The 22,444-nt window shown below is 40.9% G+C and overlaps 1 protein-coding gene across 8 annotated transcripts in view; it reads right to left on the bottom strand.

The window, feature by feature from the left end:
• The window catches only part of ATP2B3 (ATPase plasma membrane Ca2+ transporting 3), a 219,880-nt gene that overhangs the window by 5,599 nt on the left and 191,837 nt on the right, over positions 1-22,444 (bottom strand). For 4 of the 8 annotated variants that reach the window (XM_075184951.1, XM_075184952.1, XM_075184953.1 and 1 more), the window contains 4 exons: positions 18,033-18,246; positions 17,715-17,926; positions 15,719-15,826; positions 9,401-9,583 (listed from right to left, as the gene is read on the bottom strand). In XM_075184951.1, coding sequence (XP_075041052.1) covers positions 9,401-9,583; positions 15,719-15,826; positions 17,715-17,926; positions 18,033-18,246 — 717 coding nt within the window. Of the gene's footprint in view, positions 1-3,503; positions 3,658-9,400; positions 9,584-15,718; positions 15,827-17,714; positions 17,927-18,032; positions 18,247-22,444 lie in introns of all 8 variants that reach the window. The other 4 variants (XM_075184955.1, XM_075184956.1, XM_075184957.1 and 1 more) reach the window with 2 other exon arrangements.

Genomic DNA, 22,444 nt, shown 5'->3' with positions numbered 1-22,444 from the left:
CCTACAAGCATAGCTTTTATTTATTTTTCTATATTTTTTGTGAATGTATGTCATCAACTCAATTTTTTTTTCCTTGCAAACCCCCACTATTTTTTACTTTTCTAATATTTTGCCATTGGGAACATTAGCTTAGACAACTCCCCAGTTAGCATGTTTGGTAAGACATCGGGGGTACTGACCAGTTGAGCTAGCCTAATGCCGCATACTATATAATGAGCACTGCCAAATTTTTAAAAGGAAATTATAAACAAGATTAAAGCTATCAAATTATCAAACAAGGCAGCTTCTGATACAATGTGATGCATTTAGATTTTTATTAGATTGCCCAACCTTTTTGTGGCTGAACAGCAATCTTAGATAATCTATACTTAATGTACTACAACCTGGTAATGTTATGAAAGGATTTTTCTTAGAAATTATTTTTAGAAACCTCAATAAATAGGTTTGATGTATTCAAAAGAGAGGTTTTGATGTATTGTAGGTTAAGATGGCTTTCAAAGAAATATATGGGTATGTCGTCATGACAGAAACAGGCAAAAAAGCTAAACGAAGAAATTGCACTTAATGATGAAACTAGGATGGCAAAAAACAAAAGAAAAAAAGAAAAAAAAAGAAAATAGGGGGGAAAACATTTCTTCTAGATCAAGCTCCATCTAGTGAAGACCTGAGTCCACCAATCCATTTGATGATTGAAATTCTGAGGGAGAAAAAGCTTGCTTTGTGCAGTAAAATTTGATAATGAAATGCAAAGAATTCTGGGAGCCCTTGGTCAAGATTTCATTTCAGGCTTTACTTCGAAATTTTACTACCATCATATTTTTTGGTTATATAACTGCATACATCCAACCTGCAGACATGTATAGGTTTTCTTTTGTATCAAAAAAGGCTAAAACATATTATAATAATATATAGTCCAAACAGGTTTTCTCTCGTATTGTAAAAACAGCTGGAACACAATAGGTTGACTAACCCTGCTCTAAATCAGTTGTATACCAATTTTAATGGAAAATTTAAAAAAATAAATAAAAAAAAATAGAATTTCTAAAATGTAAATAATAAGATTAATGAGAAATATAAAATACTTTTCCAATTGGCAACTTTGTTGGAAAAGTGGCATCCTGTTATTTTTAACATGGCAAAAATATTTACGCTAAAGGTAGCCTGGACAGATACGATGTCTACTTCAGCTATTAAATCAGTTTTAATAGGGTGTATCACTAAACTGAAAAATTTAGTAAAATTAATGAAATGGGAAGCTCTTTAAAGGAGATTTCCATTCCTGGACATAACCTTTGACTTTTGCCCAAACTGGCTTTTTAAGTAAGCATTCTATGGGATACCTTGATTACAGGCCCAAACTTGGGGAGTAGGGTTGGTAGTTTATTTTATATATTAATAACCAAAAAGAAATGGTCAGCACATCTGCAGTAGTTATCATTATTTTGTACATGAAATATTATACACTCACAGGTTTATTTAAATTCAAATGTTAGATTTATTCATATTTTATCACTATGATGTAAATTTTAAATTTATTATAATAAAAGACATGTCCAGTTACATTTCACATGTCCATTTTTCAGACTTGGTGCATCGTAGACTATACCAGACAATGGGATTACAAACATTTAAAAGGAAACAAGTGTTGAAGTACATGAACTTTTGCGCCAAAAGTGCTTTATTTGGAAATGTAAAAAAAATGCAATAAAAAGCTTCGTAGCAAATTAGGAAAAAATGTCTGAAATGATAAGTAAACTACAAGGGCTCCTTAGTGCAAGATGGCTTCCCAAGGAATCCTGATGGGAAAGAAAGTGTAGTTAATGGTTTTCTGCTGGTGTGAACATTCAGTGTTGTTAACGGCAAGTAGGAGAAACATCCTAAGCTGCAAAAGCAAGAAAGAAAAATGAAGTAATGTTTATATATCAGCATTCACTTTGGGCCCATACTCGAAGGTTTACTCTTTCCATATTGTGGTAACAATGTATGCCATATTCTCTTTTTGTGTGTGCATTGCTTTTATTTTTGCACTGTTTGATTGATTTAAATCTACCGTCTTGACTGACACACTGTATATTTGTATCACCGTTTTCTAAAACTACTTTATGTATAGAAAGCATTTCCATGGAAGAAAATGTGAATTTTCATATACACACAACACAAGGCCATGCAAGAAAGCCAAGTCATTTGATGTGTTGCAACCATTTGACACTCATATTTTTGGCCAATTTGTTTAAGAACATAGAAAGTAAAAGTTCTAAACAACCAACCACAAACACTAGAAGTCTTTCTGATCAAATACTTATTCACTAGATAGGTATTTAGTATAAAACAAAAAAACAAAAAGGATTAAAACTGTAGTACAAGATAAAAATGCATCAGTTGCAAATAGTTAAGGATTTTTAAAATATATATATATATATATATATATAGTTAGGGATGTAGATAATTCATTATTTACTATGCAAACAGTTCTTAATTACCAATATTTACTATTTACTTTTTAAAATAATGGATGTAATATTATGATAGTTCTCAGCCTTTTTCGTAAAGAAAATTTATTGTGATTCCTATTAATTTGTTCCTGCTGCTTACTTTAAATGTAACATGTTACAAAAAAAATAAAAAATTAAAGTAAATGCACCAAGAACATTTTTTAAGGGAAGGCCATCAATTAAAAGCCCTGCACCTGACAAGTAAAACCATGTCAGAATGGCACCATTAAAATTAAAATTTCTTTAAAAAATTACTACAATTTTTATTTAAATTTCATAATGATTTAATGGTATTCATATGAAAGTTTGATACCAGACACACTTTAATGTATATTTTTACACTGCATTTTTAAAATAATTTCTTACAAATGTCAAACTTTAGTTCCATTTTCTGATGGTGCTATGTTTCAGTACTATGTTTTTAAGTGATAACACATAAAAAAAAAAATAATTGTCATTTGTTGCAATATAAATCTTTTTCATTTTTTTTTGGGGGGAAATGGGCAGTATCCCCCTCATAATCTCTGCAATACTGAGGAAGGATTATCAATCTTGCAATAATATTTCACTTTTTTACATATTTTCCAAAAAGTCATGGGCAAACTGCATAATACATTAATGTACATGATTAGTGCTTGTTTTTATTTGGTACTACAGTTTTAATGTACAGGATAAAATGAAAACAAATATGGAAAAGAAAGCTGTACAGAAGCAGCAGCGGCTAGTTTGGTGGGTAGCAAGAACATAAAATATATTGCAAACAAACAAAGCGGAACTAAGTATCAAATAGAAGCATGGTACTATAGGCACACCAAATACTGAAGAGTAAAGGAGAATATGGCTTTGGAAATAATACACCACCTTGACTGAAAGAGACCAGACAAAGCAATAAACAAAGAAAAATCACGGTGAGCAGAAAATGCAAGACTGCAAAAAAGAAGATAAAATAACGTGTATAAAAGGTAGGTTTAATAAAATGTTACTGATGATCAGTAAGGAAATCGCACTCACTCCCAGCAGTGCTGGTGGCATTGGCGGCAGAGAGAATTACATGTGTGGGAGTAGAAATATTTGTTACATCATGGAGCTGGCTGAGGACCGAGGAACGCCGACGCACAGCACCCTGAAATGAACCGCTTCTCTTGAAGGTACTCACTACCTCCATCTGTGGGAGAGAAAATGAGATAGTTTCTTTTTCCTTTTATTATTGTTTTCATTTGAAATGTTTCTTCCTTGGGGACAGTTGAAAAATAAGAGAAGACCATTATTAACGTTGTAACAATGTAGGTATCTATGTAATGTAGGCTGTGGGCAGTGGTTGACAAGGACTGAATGTTGTAACTGGTTTTCACCAAGCAGATGAGCGAGAGATGTTCCTGAATGTGTGGATAGTGTCTTCCTAACTTGGATGTGGTTTGTAATGTGCAGAACTATGTCATAGTGTATTGTGAGCCTTAACTTAGACAAGAATTCTATATGTTTGTGTATATCAATAAATGGCTGAACGTGTAACCTGTTTAACTTTATAGACTATGCTTGTGCTATATAAATAACAGCAGTCCTCTAAGAAATCGTTTTAAAAATGTTAATTGACTGTGTAGGAACCCTTTTCACTCTTACTTTCATGTCTAACCTCGTCTGTCAAAATGACATTTGTCAACATTCACATTCGGAGACACATATTAGATAGTTAAAGTCAGCATCACTACAACAATAAGAAGAGATAAGATCGTTAAACTACTGCACTCTAGGCACAATATGCCACTTCTTTTTAGAAGAATAAACTTCTAGGTAATGCAAGGACTAAACACTTAGGTGACTAGGACGATATTCTGTATCAGTCAGAGGCGGAACTAGTGAGTTGTAGGCACAGGTGCAAATATTTGCTTTGGGCCCGGCACGCACACAAAAACGTATAGTATCTTTTTGGTTTATTTACTTTGAACTTCAAGTATTAGAAATATAAATATATAACATGTGCCCATTCTGTATCACACAGTGCCTCTGGCCCCCTTCTGCATTACGCTGTGCCCCTGACTTCCTTCTGTATCACATTGTGCCCCTTCTGTATCACACTGTGCCCCTTCTGTATCACACTGTGCCCCTTCTGTATCACACTGCACCTCTGGCCCCCTTCTGTATCACACTGTGCCTCTGGCCCCCTTCTGCATTAAGCTGTGCCCCTGACTTCCTTCTGTATCACACTGTGCCCCTTCTGTATCACACTGCACCTCTGGTCCCCTTCTGTATCACATTGTGCCTCTGGCCCCCTTCTGCATTACGCTGTGCCCCTGACTTCCTTCTGTATCACATTGTGCCCCTTCTGTATCACACTGCACCTCTGGTCCCCTTCTGTATCACATTGTGCCTCTGGCCCCCTTCTGCATTACGCTGTGCCCCTGACTTCCTTCTGTATCACATTGTGCCCCTTCTGTATTACACTGTGCCCCTTCTGTATCACATTGTGCACTTCTGTATCACACTGCACCTCTGGCCCCCTTCTGCATTACGCTGTGCCCCTTCTGTATTACACTGTGCCCCTTCTGTATTACACTGCGACCCTTCTGTATTAGACTGCGTCTCTGGCCCCCTTCTATCACACTGTGTTTTTCGCCCCCTTGTGTATCACACTGTGCCCCTTGTGTATCACACTGCGCCTCTGGCCCCCTTCTGTATCACACTGTGCCTCTGGCCCCTTCTGTATTACACTGTGCCCCTGACTTCCTTCTGTATCACATTGTGCCCCTTCTGTATCACACTGTGCCCCTTGTGTATCACACTGCGCCTCTGGCCACCTTCTGTATCACACTGTGCCTCTGGCCCCTTCTGTATTACACTGTGCCCCTGACTTCCTTCTGTATCACACTGTGGCCCTCCTGTATCACACTGCGCCTCTTGCCCCCTTCTGTATCACATTGTGCCCCTTCTGTATCACACTGTGCCCCTTCTGTATCACACTGTGCCCCTTGTGTATCACACTGCGCCTCTGGCCCCCTTCTGTATCACACTGTGCCCCTGACTTCCTTCTGTATCACATTGTGCCCCTTCTGTATCACACTGTGGCCCTCCTGTATCACACTGCGCCTCTGGCCCCCTTCTGTATCACATTGTGCCCCTTCTGTATCACACTGTGCCCCTTCTGTATCACACTGTGCCCTTGGCCCCCTTCTATATCACATTGTGCCTCTGGCCCCCTTTTGTATCACACTGTGCCCTTGGCCCCCTTCTATATCACATTGTGCCCCTTCTGTATTACACTGTGCCCCTTCTGTATCACACTGTGCCTCTGGCCCCCTTCTGTATCACACTGTGCCCTTGGCCCCCTTCTATATCACGTTGTGCCCCTTCTGTATTACACTGTGCCCCTTCTGTATCACACTGTGCCTCTGGCCCCCTTCTGATTCACACTGTGCCCCTTCTGTATCACACTGTGCCCTTGGCCCCCTTCTATATCACATTGTGCCTCTGGCCCCCTTTTGTATCACACTGTGCCCTTGGCCCCCTTCTATATCACATTGTGCCCCTTCTGTATTACACTGTGCCCCTTCTGTATCACACTGTGCCTCTGGCCCCCTTCTGTATCACACTGTGCCCTTGGCCCCCTTCTATATCACATTGTGCCCCTTCTGTATTACACTGTGCCCCTTCTGTATCACACTGTGCCCCTTCTGTATCACACTGTGCCTCTGGCCCCCTTCTGATTCACACTGTGCCCTTTCTGTATTACACTGTGCCTCTTCTGTATCACACTGTGCCTCTGGCCCCCTGACTATATCACATTGTGCCCCTTCTGTATTACACTGTGCCCCTTCTGCATCACAATGTGCCACTGGCCCCCTTCTGTATCACACTGTGCCCCTGGCCCCCTTCTGTATCACATTGTGCCCCTTCTGTATTACACTGTGCCCCTTTTGCATCACACTGTGCCTCCGCCCCCTTCTGTATCACATTGTGCCCATTTGTATTACACTGTGCTACTTCTGTATCACACTGTGCCCCTTCTGTATCACTGTGCCCCTTCTGTATCACACTGTGCCTCTGGCCCCCTTCTGTATCACACTTTGCCCTCCATCACAGTTTCCTTTTTATCACACTGTGCCCACTGCCTCTGTTCTTTTACTTACCATTTACTTTGCCCTCTTTCTTATCTTTCTCTTCTGTCTTCATGCTTGTGGCTCCTCTCTCCTCACTGAAAGTGCTGGATATGATGACGTCACGCCGACAGTCAGTGAGAAGGGAGCAGGGAGAGGTGAGCAGGGAGGAGGATACCAGTTCCCAGGCTCTGCCGGATCGGTAGGTATAATTTTATTTTTTAATAGACAGTGTGGCGGGCCCCGCTATCAGCATGGGCCCCGATGCCGTGTACTAGCTGCACTGCCGGTAGTTCCACCTCAGCACAAACCATTGTCATGCTCTAAATCCTCAGTTGATAAGCACTGACACAAATAACTTTAATATAAATGAAATTACCCAGAAGCCTATTCTCCTAAACTAGATTGGCTTATTTGCCTATTGGGAATAGCTTAAACGTCTCCATAACTCTTCTCATTGTTTCAATTCAGTTGTCTCTACACAGTATCACATGCTGACCTGAAAATCCTTTCCTGCACTGAAGAGTCTGAATAATGATGAAGCAGGCTGCATGCTGCTGGATTTTCTCTGTTTCTATGGAGTAGCTTAAATGACTCTTATTTCAGTGTGGGCACTCAACATGTTAAATAATAGAAAATCTATTTAAGTCCATAGCACCTACAAATAAGGAATGATTTACACTTCATATGAAAGTTTCAAGTTACTAGCTCCTCAAGAATTTATATGATGTATGCTCCTAACTAATGGCTCACCACATAAAACTGCAAACAAGTGCACTTTAAATGTAAACTAACAACACTATTGTCATTGTTCATTAAATGACACATATACTTGTATATTAATCATTTCTTAAAGGGTGACCCCTCTCAAAAACAGCTCCGGATACTTGTAACAAGTTTGTTGCTGCCATGTGACCGCTGTTGTTCATAACTGGCCTTCCACAATCATCTGTAACCATGAAAGCAAACTGTGGACTGCGCTGAACATGAAAATCAGTTATACGAAATGCACATATCAAATGTCAGCAACAATGTGTGTCTGAGTCTTCAACGGGTTATTTTAGTTATATGTCCTACATCAAGTATCAGGAGTCAGTTCTGGAAGTTGTAGCACCCAGCATAATGATTTAATTAGGCAACATCATTTTTGAGTGAAATGACCTTATAATGATTAAAATAGGGGTACACCGATCGATGTGAGATGCAACATTTAAATTGTTACCATTTTCTTCACTGTGCTCCATTACCTTATTATATAGCTTGCTGTTATGGCTGTCTACACCCAGGTCTGGTGATTAAATTATTTCCAGATATCAGAAAAGAGAAACTTTCTTTTAGATGCACATATAAGTAAATTTAATTATTGTAGATTGTTAACGTTTCTTTACTATTTTTTTTAATATGGGTTTGGATTTTGGAACAGTTGAAACATTGATGATCCACCAGTACTACTTCAGAAGCGTTCAGTGTTTTTCCACATGTCCGTTGTAGAGATAAAATGACACAAGATATACATATCAGTTTGTTTCTTTGGTAAAACAGTCTGAAAGTTAAAGGGAATCTATCACAAAATGCTGTACCCCATTTACATTCAAACACAGCTTTACCAGCACAGAGCCCTTTAGAAATTAAAACGTTGGCTTGGAACTGTAATTATGACCAAGTCTATATTCTGTGGCACAGTATTGGCAGTCTAGAATGCTATGAAGTCACTGGATCATCGGGGAAGAAGTCGGTGCGTATTGTCGCTTACCATCACATTTTTCTAACGATAACTACTTTTTGAAGAACATAAGTATCATAGATTTTTGTCACACTTGTCCCTATTCACACAAAAAAATTGTCTCTGACTGCTGTTGCTAAATCTTTTCTTGTTACTGTTAGCAACTGCAAGGTTAGGGGTTCCAAGAGAAATGAAAGCGTCAGACAGAGGTGTGTAAGTGAAGGAGGTTCCTGATAGGATGGCTGTGACCTCTGTTCATTCAAGTGTCACCTTTACTTAAACTCATACCTTGGAGGAGCCTGCAAAGACTATACAGTGTAATATAATTGTGTAGAGTTTTATCATAACTTCCATTACTGGAGGAAGGTAGTAAATAGTTGTACACCAAACTGCACTACAGGAACACCTACCTAGCCAGGCATAAAGGTTTGAGGAAAATCATTTCTTGTTTTTAACCTGATTTGGACACCAGGAGGTAAATATATGTAAGTCTGACGAGATTTGCCTTGAATTAGATTGACGTTTTAAATACGGCCTGCAAACTCAACGGAAATCAGTGATATGACAAACCCGGCCTTTCGTATATCTACCCCCAGATCCCAAAAATTGTTAGTGCGGGTGTTCTAATTATCATTGACTTCCAAGGCACTCGAGCTACGGACACGTTACTGATCTTTGGGTGCCAAATCATATTCACCATTTGTCCAACAAATTTTTACCAAATCTACTTAGAGATATGATGCTCTACTGTATTGGCTTCAATAACCCGGCTACATCGGTATGACTCAGGGCTAAATAAGGCTGACAATCATTTAAACCATGATAGATTCCCTTTATATGGTACAGAAGGGAAGAGTTTGCATTTCTGTTAACTAATCACATGTCTTGCTGTCCTTGCTGGTCAGTCTGGATAGAAAAGAAAAATTATCAGAACAAAACATTTGGATAATTAATGCATGCAAGGGCTTATCTCTCAAGCATTGTGAATAGATCATTAGCGAGGCATGCACTACAAATTCCCACTCCTGAGGACTTTCACAATAGCTGGTGACCATCAATGGCTCAAGGAGGCATCTTAAACCACAAAGCCATACCTGTGTTTGGATTCGGTTCAAGCCACGGAACCAAAGGATCTGACCGCGTCGGAGCTCTCGCTCTGCGTGATCGATTTCTTCTTCGTCCTCAGCCATCTCCTCATCTGTCATTTCGTCCTTCCCGGGCCCGTGCCCCGCTTCCTTCAAACATTTTAGATGGCTGGTGGGAACGGTCGAAATGAGCTAGACAAGAGAAAGACTGTCTGATATAGATGGCAAGTGTGACGCATCAAATTCTATTTACACATAGCTAATGTAGACAATCTAGTATATATATTTGAATAGTATATATATATATATATATATATATATATATATATATATATATAGTGTATCCCCTTACTGTAAAATACAAATTACATTAAGAGTCACCTCAAAGTATTGTAATTTCTAACATTTTACATTAGGGGGCTGATTATAGTAGGCAGTTAGCCTTTTACTAAAGCAGGGTTCACATCTACTATATCTATATGTATTTATGTACAATATGTATATAGGCCTGTACAACATTTGATATGAAGTTTGACAAGATGAGTAAAATGATATTTATAATATTACATTATACTACAACATTTGTACTATAACGTTTAAATTTGTACTATATCATTTTAACCACTTTAGCTTTACTTTTGTAATTCCCCATCCTAAATCCTTTGCTTGCCCTTGTTACTAGCCACAATTGTCTAGAAGTCAGCTTTGATCGTACAACTTTGCAGGCCTTGCTAAGCAGGACTACCTACATGGTGACTTAGAATATCCTAAAGACACCTGTGTTCCTTCCTTTGAGTTAGTGTAGATACAGCACCTCTGTGTTCCTTCCTATGAGTTAGTGTAGATACAGCACCTCTGTGCTCCTTCCTTTGAGTTAGTGTAGATACAGCACCTCTGTGCTCCTTCCTTTGAGTTAGTGTAGATACAGCACCTCTGTGTTCCTTCCTATGAGTTAGTGTAGATACAGCACCTCTGTGTTCCTTCCTATGAGTTAGTGTAGATACAGCACCTCTGTGTTCCTTCCTATGAGTTAGTGTAGATACAGCACCTCTGTGTTCCTTCCTATGAGTTAGTGTAGATACAGCACCTCTGTGTTCCTTCCTATGAGTTAGTGTAGATACAGCACCTCTGTGTTCCCTCCTATGAGTTAGTGTAGATACAGCACCTCTGTGTTCCTTCCTATGAGTTAGTGTAGATACAGCATCTCTGTGTTCCTTCCTATGAGTTAGTGTAGATACAGCACCTCTGTGTTCCTTCCTATGAGTTAGTGTAGATACAGCACCTCTGTGTTCCTTCCTATGAGTTAGTGTAGATACAGCACCTCTGTGTTCCCTCCTATGAGTTAGTGTAGATACAGCACCTCTGTGTTCCTTCCTATGAGTTAGTGTAGATACAGCATCTCTGTGTTCCTTCCTATGAGTAAGTGTAGATACAGCTCCTCTGTGTTCCTTCCTATGAGTTAGTGTAGATACAGCACCTCTGTGCTCCTTTCTATGAGTTAGTGTAGATACAGCACCTCTGTGTTCCCTCCTATGAGTTAGTGTAGATACAGCACCTCTGTGTTCCTTCCTATGAGTTAGTGTAGATACAGCATCTCTGTGTTCCTTCCTATGAGTTAGTGTAGATACAGCACCTCTGTGCTCCTTCCTATGAGTTAGTGTAGATACAGCACCTCTGTGTTCCTTCCTTTGAGTTAGTGTAGATACAGCACCTCTGTGTTCCTTCCTATGAGTTAGTGTAGATACAGCACCTCTGTGTTCCTTCCTATGAGTTAGTGTAGATACAGCACCTCTGTGTTCCTTCCTATGAGTTAGTGTAGATACAGCACCTCTGTGTTCCCTCCTATGAGTTAGTGTAGATACAGCACCTCTGTGTTCCTTCCTATGAGTTAGTGTAGATACAGCATCTCTGTGTTCCTTCCTATGAGTTAGTGTAGATACAGCTCCTCTGTGTTCCTTCCTATGAGTTAGTGTAGATAAAGCACCTCTGTGCTCCTTTCTATGAGTTAGTGTAGATACAGCACCTCTGTGTTCCCTCCTATGAGTTAGTGTAGATACAGCACCTCTGTGTTCCTTCCTATGAGTTAGTGTAGATACAGCATCTCTGTGTTCCTTCCTATGAGTTAGTGTAGATACAGCACCTCTGTGCTCCTTCCTATGAGTTAGTGTAGATACAGCACCTCTGTGTTCCTTCCTTTGAGTTAGTGTAGATACAGCACCTCTGTGCTCCTTCCTATGAGTTAGTGTAGATACAGCACCTCTGTGTTCCTTCCTATGAGTTAGTGTAGATACAGCAACTCTGTGTTCCCTCCTATGAGTTAGTGTAGATACAGCATCTCTGTGTTCCTTCCTATGAGTTAGTGTAGATACAGCACCTCTGTGCTCCTTCCTATGAGTTAGTGTAGATACAGCATCTCTGTGTTCCTTCCTATGAGTTAGTGTAGATACAGCCCCTCTGTGTTCCTTCCTATGAGATAGTGTAGATACAGCACCTCTGTGTTCCCTCCTATGAGTTAGTGTAGATACAGCTCCTCTGTGTTCCTTCCTATGAGTTAGTGTAGATACAGCATCTCTGTGTTCCTTCCTATGAGTTAGTGTAGATACAGCTCCTCTGTGTTCCTTCCTATGAGTTAGTGTAGATACAGCACCTCTGTGTTCCCTCCTATGAGTTAGTGTAGATACAGCTCCTCTGTGTTCCTTCCTATGAGTTAGTGTAGATACAGCATCTCTGTGTTCCTTCCTATGAGTTAGTGTAGATACAGCTCCTCTGTGTTCCTTCCTATGAGTTAGTGTAGATACAGCACCTCTGTGTTCCCTCCTATTAGTTAGTGTAGATACAGCTCCTCTGTGTTCCTTCCTTTGAGTTAGTGTAGATACAGCACCTCTGTGCTCCTTCCTTTGAGTTAGTGTAGATACAGCACCTCTGTGTTCCCTCCTATTAGTTAGTGTAGATACAGCTCCTCTGTGTTCCTTCCTTTGAGTTAGTGTAGATACAGCACCTCTGTGCTCCTTCCTTTGAGTTAGTGTAGATACAGCACCTCTGTGTTCCCTCCTATGAGTTAGTGTAGATACAGCACCTCTGTGTTCCTTCCTTTGAGTTAGTGTAGATACAGCTCCTCTGTGTTCCTTCCTATGAGTTAGTGTACATACAGCATCTCTGTGTTCCTTCCTATGAGTTAGTGTAGATACAGCACCTCTGTGCTCCTTCCTATGAGTTAGTGTAGATACAGCACCTCTGTGTTCCTTCCTATGAGTTAGTGTAGATACAGCACCTCTGTGTTCCCTCCTATGAGTTAGTGTAGATACAGCACCTCTGTGTTCCTTCCTATGAGTTAGTGTAGATACAGCATCTCTGTGTTCCTTCCTATGAGTTAGTGTAGATACAGCTCCTCTGTGTTCCTTCCTATGAGTTAGTGTAGATACAGCACCTCTGTGCTCCTTTCTATGAGTTAGTGTAGATACAGCACCTCTGTGTTCCCTCCTATGAGTTAGTGTAGATACAGCACCTCTGTGTTCCTTCCTATGAGTTAGTGTAGATACAGCACCTCTGTGTTCCTTCCTATGAGTTAGTGTAGATACAGCACCTCTGTGCTCCTTCCTATGAGTTAGTGTAGATACAGCACCTCTGTGTTCCTTCCTTTGAGTTAGTGTAGATACAGCACCTCTGTGTTCCTTCCTATGAGTTAGTGTAGATACAGCACCTCTGTGTTCCTTCCTATGAGTTAGTGTAGATACAGCACCTCTGTGTTCCTTCCTATGAGTTAGTGTAGATACAGCACCTCTGTGTTCCCTCCTATGAGTTAGTGTAGATACAGCACCTCTGTGTTCCTTCCTATGAGTTAGTGTAGATAAAGCACCTCTGTGCTCCTTTCTATGAGTTAGTGTAGATACAGCACCTCTGTGTTCCCTCCTATGAGTTAGTGTAGATACAGCACCTCTGTGTTCCTTCCTATGAGTTAGTGTAGATACAGCATCTCTCTGTTCCTTCCTATGAGTTAGTGTAGATACAGCACCTCTGTGCTCCTTCCTATGAGTTAGTGTAGATACAGCACCTCTGTGTTCCTTCCTTTGAGTTAGTGTAGATACAGCACCTCTGTGCTCCTTCCTATGAGTTAGTGTAGATACAGCACCTCTGTGTTCCTTCCTATGAGTTAGTGTAGATACAGCAACTCTGTGTTCCCTCCTATGAGTTAGTGTAGATACAGCATCTCTGTGTTCCTTCCTATGAGTTAGTGTAGATACAGCACCTCTGTGTTCCTTCCTATGAGTTAGTGTAGATACAGCATCTCTGTGTTCCTTCCTATGACTTAGTGTAGATACAGCATCTCTGTGTTTCTTCCTATGAGTTAGTGTAGATACAGCACCTCTGTGTTCCTTCCTATGAGTTAGTGTAGATACAGCACCTATGTGTTCCCTCCTATGAGTTAGTGTAGATACAGCATCTCTGTGTTCCTTCCTATGAGTTAGTGTAGATACAGCACCTCTGTGTTCCTTCCTATGAGTTAGTGTAGATACAGCATCTCTGTGTTCCTTCCTATGAGTTAGTGTAGATACAGCATCTCTGTGTTCCTTCCTATGAGTTAGTGTAGATACAGCACCTCTGTGTTCCTTCCTATGAGTTAGTGTAGATACAGCCCCTCTGTGTTCCTTCCTATGAGTTAGTGTAGATACAGCACCTCTGTGTTCCCTCCTATGAGTTAGTGTAGATACAGCTCCTCTGTGTTCCTTCCTATGAGTTAGTGTAGATACAGCACCTCTGTGTTCCTTCCTATGAGTTAGTGTAGATACAGCTCCTCTGTGTTCCTTCCTTTGAGTTAGTGTAGATACAGCACCTCTGTGCTCCTTCCTTTGAGTTAGTGTAGATACAGCACCTCTGTGTTCCCTCCTATGAGTTAGTGTAGATACAGCACCTCTGTGTTCCTTCCTTTGAGTTAGTGTAGATACAGCTCCTCTGTGTTCCTTCCTATGAGTTAGTGTAGATACAGCATCTCTGTGTTCCTTCCTATGAGTTAGTGTAGATACAGCATCTCTGTGTTCCTTCCTATGAGTTAGTGTAGATACAGCACCTCTGTGTTCCTTCCTTTGAGTTAGTGTAGATACAGCATCTCTGTGTTCCCTCCTATGAGTTAGTGTAGATACAGCACCTCTGTGCTCCTTCCTATGAGTTAGTGTAGATACAGCATCTCTGTGTTCCCTCCTATGAGTTAGTGTAGATACAGCACCTCTGTGTTCCTTCCTATGAGTTAGTGTAGATACAGCACCTCTGTGTTCCTTCCTAAGAGTTAGTGTAGATACAGCACCTCTGTGTTCCTTCCTATGAGTTAGTGTAGATACAGCACCTCTGTGTTCCTTCCTATGAGTTAGTGTAGATACAGCACCTCTGTGTTCCCTCCTAAGAGTTAGTGTAGATACAGCACCTCTGTGTTCCCTCCTATGAGTTAGTGTAGATACAGCACCTCTGTGTTCCTTCCTAAGAGTTAGTGTAGATACAGCACCTCTGTGTTCCCTCCTATGAGTTAGTGTAGATACAGCACCTCTGTGTTCCTTCCCATGAGTTAGTGTAGATACAGCACCTCTGTGCTCCTTCCTATGAGTTAGTGTAGATACAGCATCTCTGTGCTCCTTCCTATGAGTTAGTGTAGATACAGCACCTCTGTGTTCCTTCCTATGAGTTAGTGTAGATACAGCACCTCTGTGTTCCCTCCTATGAGTTAGTGTAGATCCAGCACCTCTGTGTTCCTTCCTATGAGTTAGTGTAGATCCAGCACCTCTGTGTTCCTTCCTATGAGTTAGTGTAGATACAGCATCTCTGTGTTCCTTCCTATGAGTTAGTGTAGATACAGCATCTCTGTGTTCCTTCCTATGAGTTAGTGTAGATACAGCACCTCTGTGTTCCCTCCTATGAGTTAGTGTAGATACAGCATCTCTGTGTTCCTTCCTATGAGTTAGTGTAGATAAAGCATCTATGTGTTCCTTCCTATGAGTTAGTGTAGATACAGCATCTATGTGTCCCAGAACCCATCCGGTTTAGTTGATTTATCGTTCCCTGTCAGGCAGCTGGTGGCTTGCTATCTGCCTCTCAGGCCTGCTACACAATACAGCCTTCATTGGCGTGTGCCACTTATATCAGGAAATGCCTCCAGGTGGATCTAGACACACCCCTGTGCGGGGCAGCAACTGTACCCGTCGGCTACACAGCACATGAGTGTATCTTGCATAATCCACATGAAATTATTTTTAAATAGTAGGCAAGGATGGGTTGCAGGTGTACATTAAAAGAAAGGAAAACAAGTCAGATGAGGGTGGCATTCATACAGTAATATTTCACCTGTCCCCAAACAAGCTCCCCCACTCCCACAAAGAGGCACCAGAGCCATTGCTGTGTGTTTAATGGCGAGCAGCTGAAGGGCTTCCCTCCGAACTGGACAATCAAAATCTAAAAGAAGGAGAAAAAAAAAACAGCCTTTGAGATTCGTCTAATATCGACTAACATGAAAAGCTCCTCAACCTAATAACAGTTTCATAATGTATATTTTAATGCAGCCATAAATCTATGGGAACACACAGCTGATATCAGGTTGCTGATACTTCTGACTTAGGACTGTATCCATACTTAGTTTTTGTTCTGCAAGTGCATGGATCATTTATCTTCATACTATGTACAAATGGTTCACAAAAGCATATATGTAAAATGGACTACGGACCCAGGTACACAGTTTGTGTTCCAGATATGCTTATATGATCCCTAGGGGTATTTTTTTACTAATCTGCGGGTTTGAAAAAGTGGAAACGTTGCCTATATTAACCAATCAGACTCTAGCTGTCATTTTGCAGAATGTATTAAATAAATGACAACTAGAATCTGATTGGTTGCTATAGGCAACAACTCCACTTTTTCAAACCCTCAGTTTAGTAAATAGACCCCCTAGATTTGCAGTAACAATGCTCCATCCGTGTTGTACCATGCACAGCAGACCACATACTTACATAGATTAACAGTTAAAAAGAGCCCTAAGACACTCATATTATATCAAATTATATTTGGTCAGGTGAGGAATTTGTAAAACCAAAACCAGAATAGAGAGGATTTACTGGAAAGGATCAAAGACTGATTTGCACTTTAAGGTGATTATCTTATCTAGCAGTGTAGTGACTATTTATTAAATAGAGCCAAGATATGTCAAGTGCAATAAAATGCTTCAACGCCTAAGAGGGTGAAACTAATCTGGCAATCTGAGTGCAGTCAACAGCACTGTGCAGCCCCCTAGTGGTTGAACTGTTCAGGTGACAGTCTGTACTATTCCATTGCTGACATACACACCCCCTCTGCATTTCTGTGCACTTTAGAGTTTTAAAGAATTAAGTTTAAAGTTACTTTGTACGCAAAGGCTGCAGAGGTTATGTTTTTTGAATAGGTAACATTTTTATTGCATTTTATAACTACAACAACAAATAATAACAATACAGCAAAACAGCTAAACCATCAAATCACATCCAGACGCAGCTCCTTTCACAGAAGAGGTGGAAATTACCAATATAATTTTTTTATTTCCTTCATTTTTACTTTTCTTCCTCCCTTTTATATAACCAGAAAAGTGCACCTGACCAACGCCTCCCGTGCATCTCTGCAGCCTAAGATTACTGTTATGATCTATTGCTGCAGAGATGCAGGAGCAACCTGGATGTTTGTCCCCATGCACAACCTTTCCTAGTATCCGAGCACCTAGGGCCAGGTGTACTGTGAATAGATCAACTGCAGGTCCGACCTTCACGAGCCCCATTCACTGTTTCCATATCTCCTGTCACTGCCAGCCTACATGTGCCTATGGTGACAATTAGTGGCTGCAATATTGTAATGGTGGTGGTAAGGGGTGTTTAGAGGGACATAGGCAAACCGAGAGGGGTTTTCCTAGTGCCTGGAAACCCCCTACAAGCCTGGGGCACTGTATAATTGAGGTGGCTGGGCCCTGCCCCCGCTTCACATGGCTCTGCTTGAAAAGGGAGAGCTGCACCTAACAGTAGTGCATGCAACATTGCCCATGTATATTATGGGGATAGGAAGAGTTGGAGAGCAGCCTAGAACTCTCTAAAATTATAGCCACGCCCCCATGCATGCTTGTCACACCCACTGGCGGCGTGGAAACCCCCTCTACAAATCCTGCGTTTGCCTCTGAGGGAGGGTTTCCTAACTAGCAGGGGGTTGAATAAAGGTGTCTATCCCCATAAATACATTACTGGTCCCCGTTTTTTTTTAATTGAACAGAATGCAAGAGAAATGAGTGATACCAACTCATTAGATGTCTTCTGCATTCATATTTTCTTACCTGGACTCCAAAAGTGCCCAACACTATGCTACAGAAAATTGGATTTGCAAAAATACCGTCAAAAACATTCCTCTCTCCATGGATTTTACGGGCATTTATTTCGTTAAATAACTGCATCATGACGAAGGTGTTAAAAATAATGGTGTAATGTTCAGAAGGGGGCGAGTGCAGTGGGGCATTTCTGCCGCTGTCAATATCAAAGATGATTTCACCTAGAGAGAAAACATAAGAAGATCTTTTTAGCGCTCAGCTCCTGCATCCAGGCGGAAATTCTATACTCGCCCCTCCATTGTCTGAACCAGCTTTATTGACACCTACCGACAAACAACAACGTAAAGATGATTACAAGCTGGTAGGCTGCGTGGCCGAGTATATTTTTCATCATGGTGCGAGATATGAGAGGCTTGTTTCTTCCGTAAGGTTTGCGTAGCAGCAGTGATTCCGTAGGAGGCTCTGTTGCTAGCGCCAGTGAGGCAAATGTGTCCATAATAAGATTGACCCAGAGCATCTGTACTGCTTTTAACGGTGAGTCCTAAATTCATGATACAAATTGAATAGTTAAGCAATACAATTATAATATCAATGTGTTATTATTATTTTTTTGTTATAGGCACCAAACAGCATTCAAAAGTCTTTGGGCTAGATTTACTAAGCTGCGGGTTTGAAAAAGTGGGGAAGTTGCCTATAGCAACCAATCAGATTCTAGATGTCATTTTGCAGAAAGCACTAAATAAATGAAAGCTAGAATCTGATTGGTTGCTATAGGGAACATCTCCACTTTTTCAAACCCGCAGCTTAGTAAATCTAGCCCTTTGTGTGTGAGCGAAAAAGACCAATCAGAAACCACAATCTCCGAGATTGTGGTTTCTGATTGGTCCTCCATAATGTGGGACACAGTACGGAAATTCAGGCACTGGTACAGTTGTTAAGGACCATTCCATAGCCACCAGGTTGGTGACTCCACCAACTATACAGGTCGACCCTGGCCCCCAGGCAGGCCTGTGCACTGGTACTTTGTACCTTCTGGCCCCCCTCTCATGGCCCCCGTGGCTCCTGGTCCCAGGAGAACACTGTACAGATCAGTCCCAAGGATCTCCTGAGAGCATGGATAATATCATTCATACATGGTATTGGAACTTACAGATGCCCCCACACCCAACATTTTTTTGCTTGCAATATGACCATGCTTGTTGCAATCTTACAATAACAGTTATATGTGTGGCACAGAAAAGGTCTTAAACTATGTAATCTCAATGACGAGATCTTTTGGAGACTTGATCATCCAAGTGCATCCATTTTTGGTCATCTAGTATGTGAAAACAATTATATGTCCATGTGTGTGTGGGCGGATCAAGCAATCCTAATGAAGCATAATGTTTTGGTACCTTTACCATTCACAGAAGGAGCCATGTTGTTATTAGCCTGAGTAGCATCTCCCAGACGTAAGGCCATGGACATGGAAAATCACTATATAGAATCCAGTATAGTGCTGAATATAGAAGGTCACTATTTTTAGTGATTAAAAGTTTATGACTTTGAAGTGGTAGATTTATTACAAGGATGATTACAACAGAAGCCTGGTCCTCTAGTCCAGTGTTTCCCAAACCCAGTCCTCAGGGCTCCCCAACAGTGCAGCTTTTCCATATCTCCTTGCTGGAGCACAGGTGTACTCATTACTGAGTGACACATTGTAACAGATCCACAGGTGGTCCTAATTATGTCACATGTTATCCAGAAAACCTGTTGTAGACGCCCTGAGGACTGGGTTTGGGAAACCCTGCCCTAGTCTGAACGGACCTACAACAAATTAATTTAGCCCTAGTGGTACAACTATGTACATGCAGAAGCTTCTATCCCTACCGGACAGCAGCAGTGCCCTCTGAACCCAGGTGACTAACTCAGTGGGTATCTCATATTTACTAAGTATGGGTCCGAGTTGAACAGAAGCCCATTAGCACCGCTGTAAAAACGCTCCTTGCAAAAAATTTGTTACACTTCGCATGCACACAACTTGCACACGTGATTAGAGTTGAGCGTATTTTATACTTATGGCCGGATGCAATTTTGCCTGTATGCAATTTTCCATTTAACTCTAAATCAGGCCCTATGTTTGAATATTTATGATTCCACTTGTTACATGTACGTTTTATTTTTGTGTCTGTTTAGATCCACTTTTAATAAATATCGTATTTGTTTATGCTGTAGAAGGAAATGTGTGCTTTAATACTTGATTAGCAGTGTGCTGCAGACATTAGATTTAATCTGCTGATTTAAAAAGCATTTGATTTAAGCTTACTGTACCATCCTGCAGAAAGGGGTTTTTGTTTTATCCCAGTGATCTTTATAATCACTTTATGTTGTTAACTACTGCCCTCTAGTGTACAAATCTAGAAATAGCATGCTGAAACGAGTGAACCTTGTACTACCATATATCCATTTACTATGAGGCTCATATTTTAAATGTTTGCCCCAAAGGATGCTTTTTGCTCCCTACCACCACCCTTGATCATTGCAGAGCTCCTTAGTTCCAACCTCCACTATGTCCAATATATTAAGGGCATTTAAGTTACATTTGAATGCACTTGATCCGCAAGTGGCCACAAGTGCAGGATCCAAAACATATGGATGGAAGCTTTGTGCATGACCAATAAGTATATCAAGCTGCAAGTTTCCGGGTTTAAAAAGTGGAGATGTTGCTTGTAGCAACCAATCAGATTCTAGTTATCATTTATTTAGTACATTCTACAAGATGACAGCTAGAAGCTGATTGGTTGCTATAGGCAAGATCTCCACTTTTCAAACCCGGCGAAAACTCGCATCTTGATACATTTACCCCCTAATCTCTTACTAAGGTCATATATGCACAAGTAACATGGAATCCTTTGTATAATTTGACTGGTGATTTGATATGAACCAAAGTATTTTGTATTTATTTATTTATTTGATTTAGGTGAAGTGAGCCTCAAATTAACACCTTTCAGTGCTTGATTCAAACTAATCCCCTCAATAGTTCACATACTTCTTTAGCAAAATTAATGTTGACTCTTCAATAACCTGGTGAGTTGTGCTGTAAATTATAACAACCAATTGGTTGCTATGGAACGACATACAAGACTGGTTACCATGGGTTACAGCACATTTGTGCACATAGCACCGTTTTACAAAGTAAGCCTGAATGTGTCCAATAAAGACATTGGGCTAGATTTACTAAACTGCGGGTTTGAAAAAGTGCAGATGTTGCCTATAGCAACCAATCAGATTCTAGCTGTCATTTCTTTAGTACATTCTGCAAAATGACAGCTAGAATCTGATTGGTTGCCACTTTTTCAAACCCGCAGTTTAGTAAATATACCCCATGGAGTGGTATAATTGTTTTCCTGTGTTATTTATTTATTTAATCAGGTTATCGTTATCTGCTATTAGGATTTAGGTCTCACACTGGTGAATTATAACAGGGCAGATGGAGCAACCAATTAGTAGGACTGCTCACTGCTCTGGCCTAGGGATGTGCAGTCGCCAGGGCCGTAACTAGGGCTGTGCGAGATGGACGGCCGCTCAGGGTGTAACACTGAAGGGGGGTCCAGTTTATGACTATTTTAGGTTCATTTGGTTAAAACCGAGGGCCAGGTGGGCAGCAGTTTCCTTCTCACCCCAGGTGCTGACATTTTAAGTTATGTTTCTGCCAGCCCACATTATACTTACAATCTAGTTGATGCTGAATGTTCCATGAACGGTACAGTATAATAACTATATATTACATGGTTCATATTTACAGCACAGCGTCACGGTGCCCTGCTAGCCTCAGGAGCTTACGATCTATCGCTTGAGTGACTATGAGAAAGCCACATCCATAAAGAGATACATTATTTATCTTAATCCCTATTCTCCAACTGCAGTGGCACGCATGCCATGTATACCCTCATCTTAAGCAATTAACCCTTTAAATGCAGCATGGCCAAGCTCAATAGTCTTGGCACTGCCCCCTATATGCATCACAGCACTGCAGGAGTTAAAGGCGGTGTAAAGGGGGCACTTCACAAACAGCTGGCAATAATAGGGTTAAATGTCAGGGGGGCACAGCCCTGGCACACTCATGTGCCCTCCCAGAGGCAACAACTGTCAAGGAGCCAGAGCAATGGCAGCCATGTGCCTGCCTGACTATGTCTGGGAGAACACCGCAGTTCGTGCAGATATGTCCTTGGCTCGTGAATTAGCAGAAGAGTAAGATGGATCAGGGGTGTTCTGCCACTGCCACTGCAATTAACTCTTTATTATCTAGAGAGAGAGCAGACATATTAGTGCAGACGCAAGTTTCCAAAACTACGTGCATCTCTAAATCAGTGTTTCTCAAACCCAATCCTCAGGGCCCCTAACAGTGCAGGTTTTCCTGGAGACAAGGGAAATAATTATACCACCTGTGGATCTGTTACAATGTGTCAGTCAGTAATGATTACACTTGTGCTAAAGCAAGGAGATATGGAAAACATGCACTGTTAGGGGTCCTGAGGACCAGGGTTAAGAAACACTGCTCTAAATCACCACCGCAAATGGTTGATCCACAGGAACATTAAGCAGATTTAAATGATACTGAGAAACATTGTGGCAGTAAGTACAGCTAAACCATCGGCATTCACAGTATGTCCAGGAAAAGTAGAGGAAAGATTTGTGTATCCTTCCATGGGGTATATTTATGACCCTTTGTATTTTCTAACCGTTAATTATCATTTCTA

Source organism: Mixophyes fleayi, chromosome 9, assembly GCF_038048845.1.
Source record: "Mixophyes fleayi isolate aMixFle1 chromosome 9, aMixFle1.hap1, whole genome shotgun sequence".
In the NCBI taxonomy this organism is placed as follows: Eukaryota; Metazoa; Chordata; class Amphibia; order Anura; family Limnodynastidae; genus Mixophyes; species Mixophyes fleayi.
The sequence above is the reverse complement of the archived record's forward strand: the minus strand, read 5'-3'. Positions and strand labels throughout refer to the sequence as shown.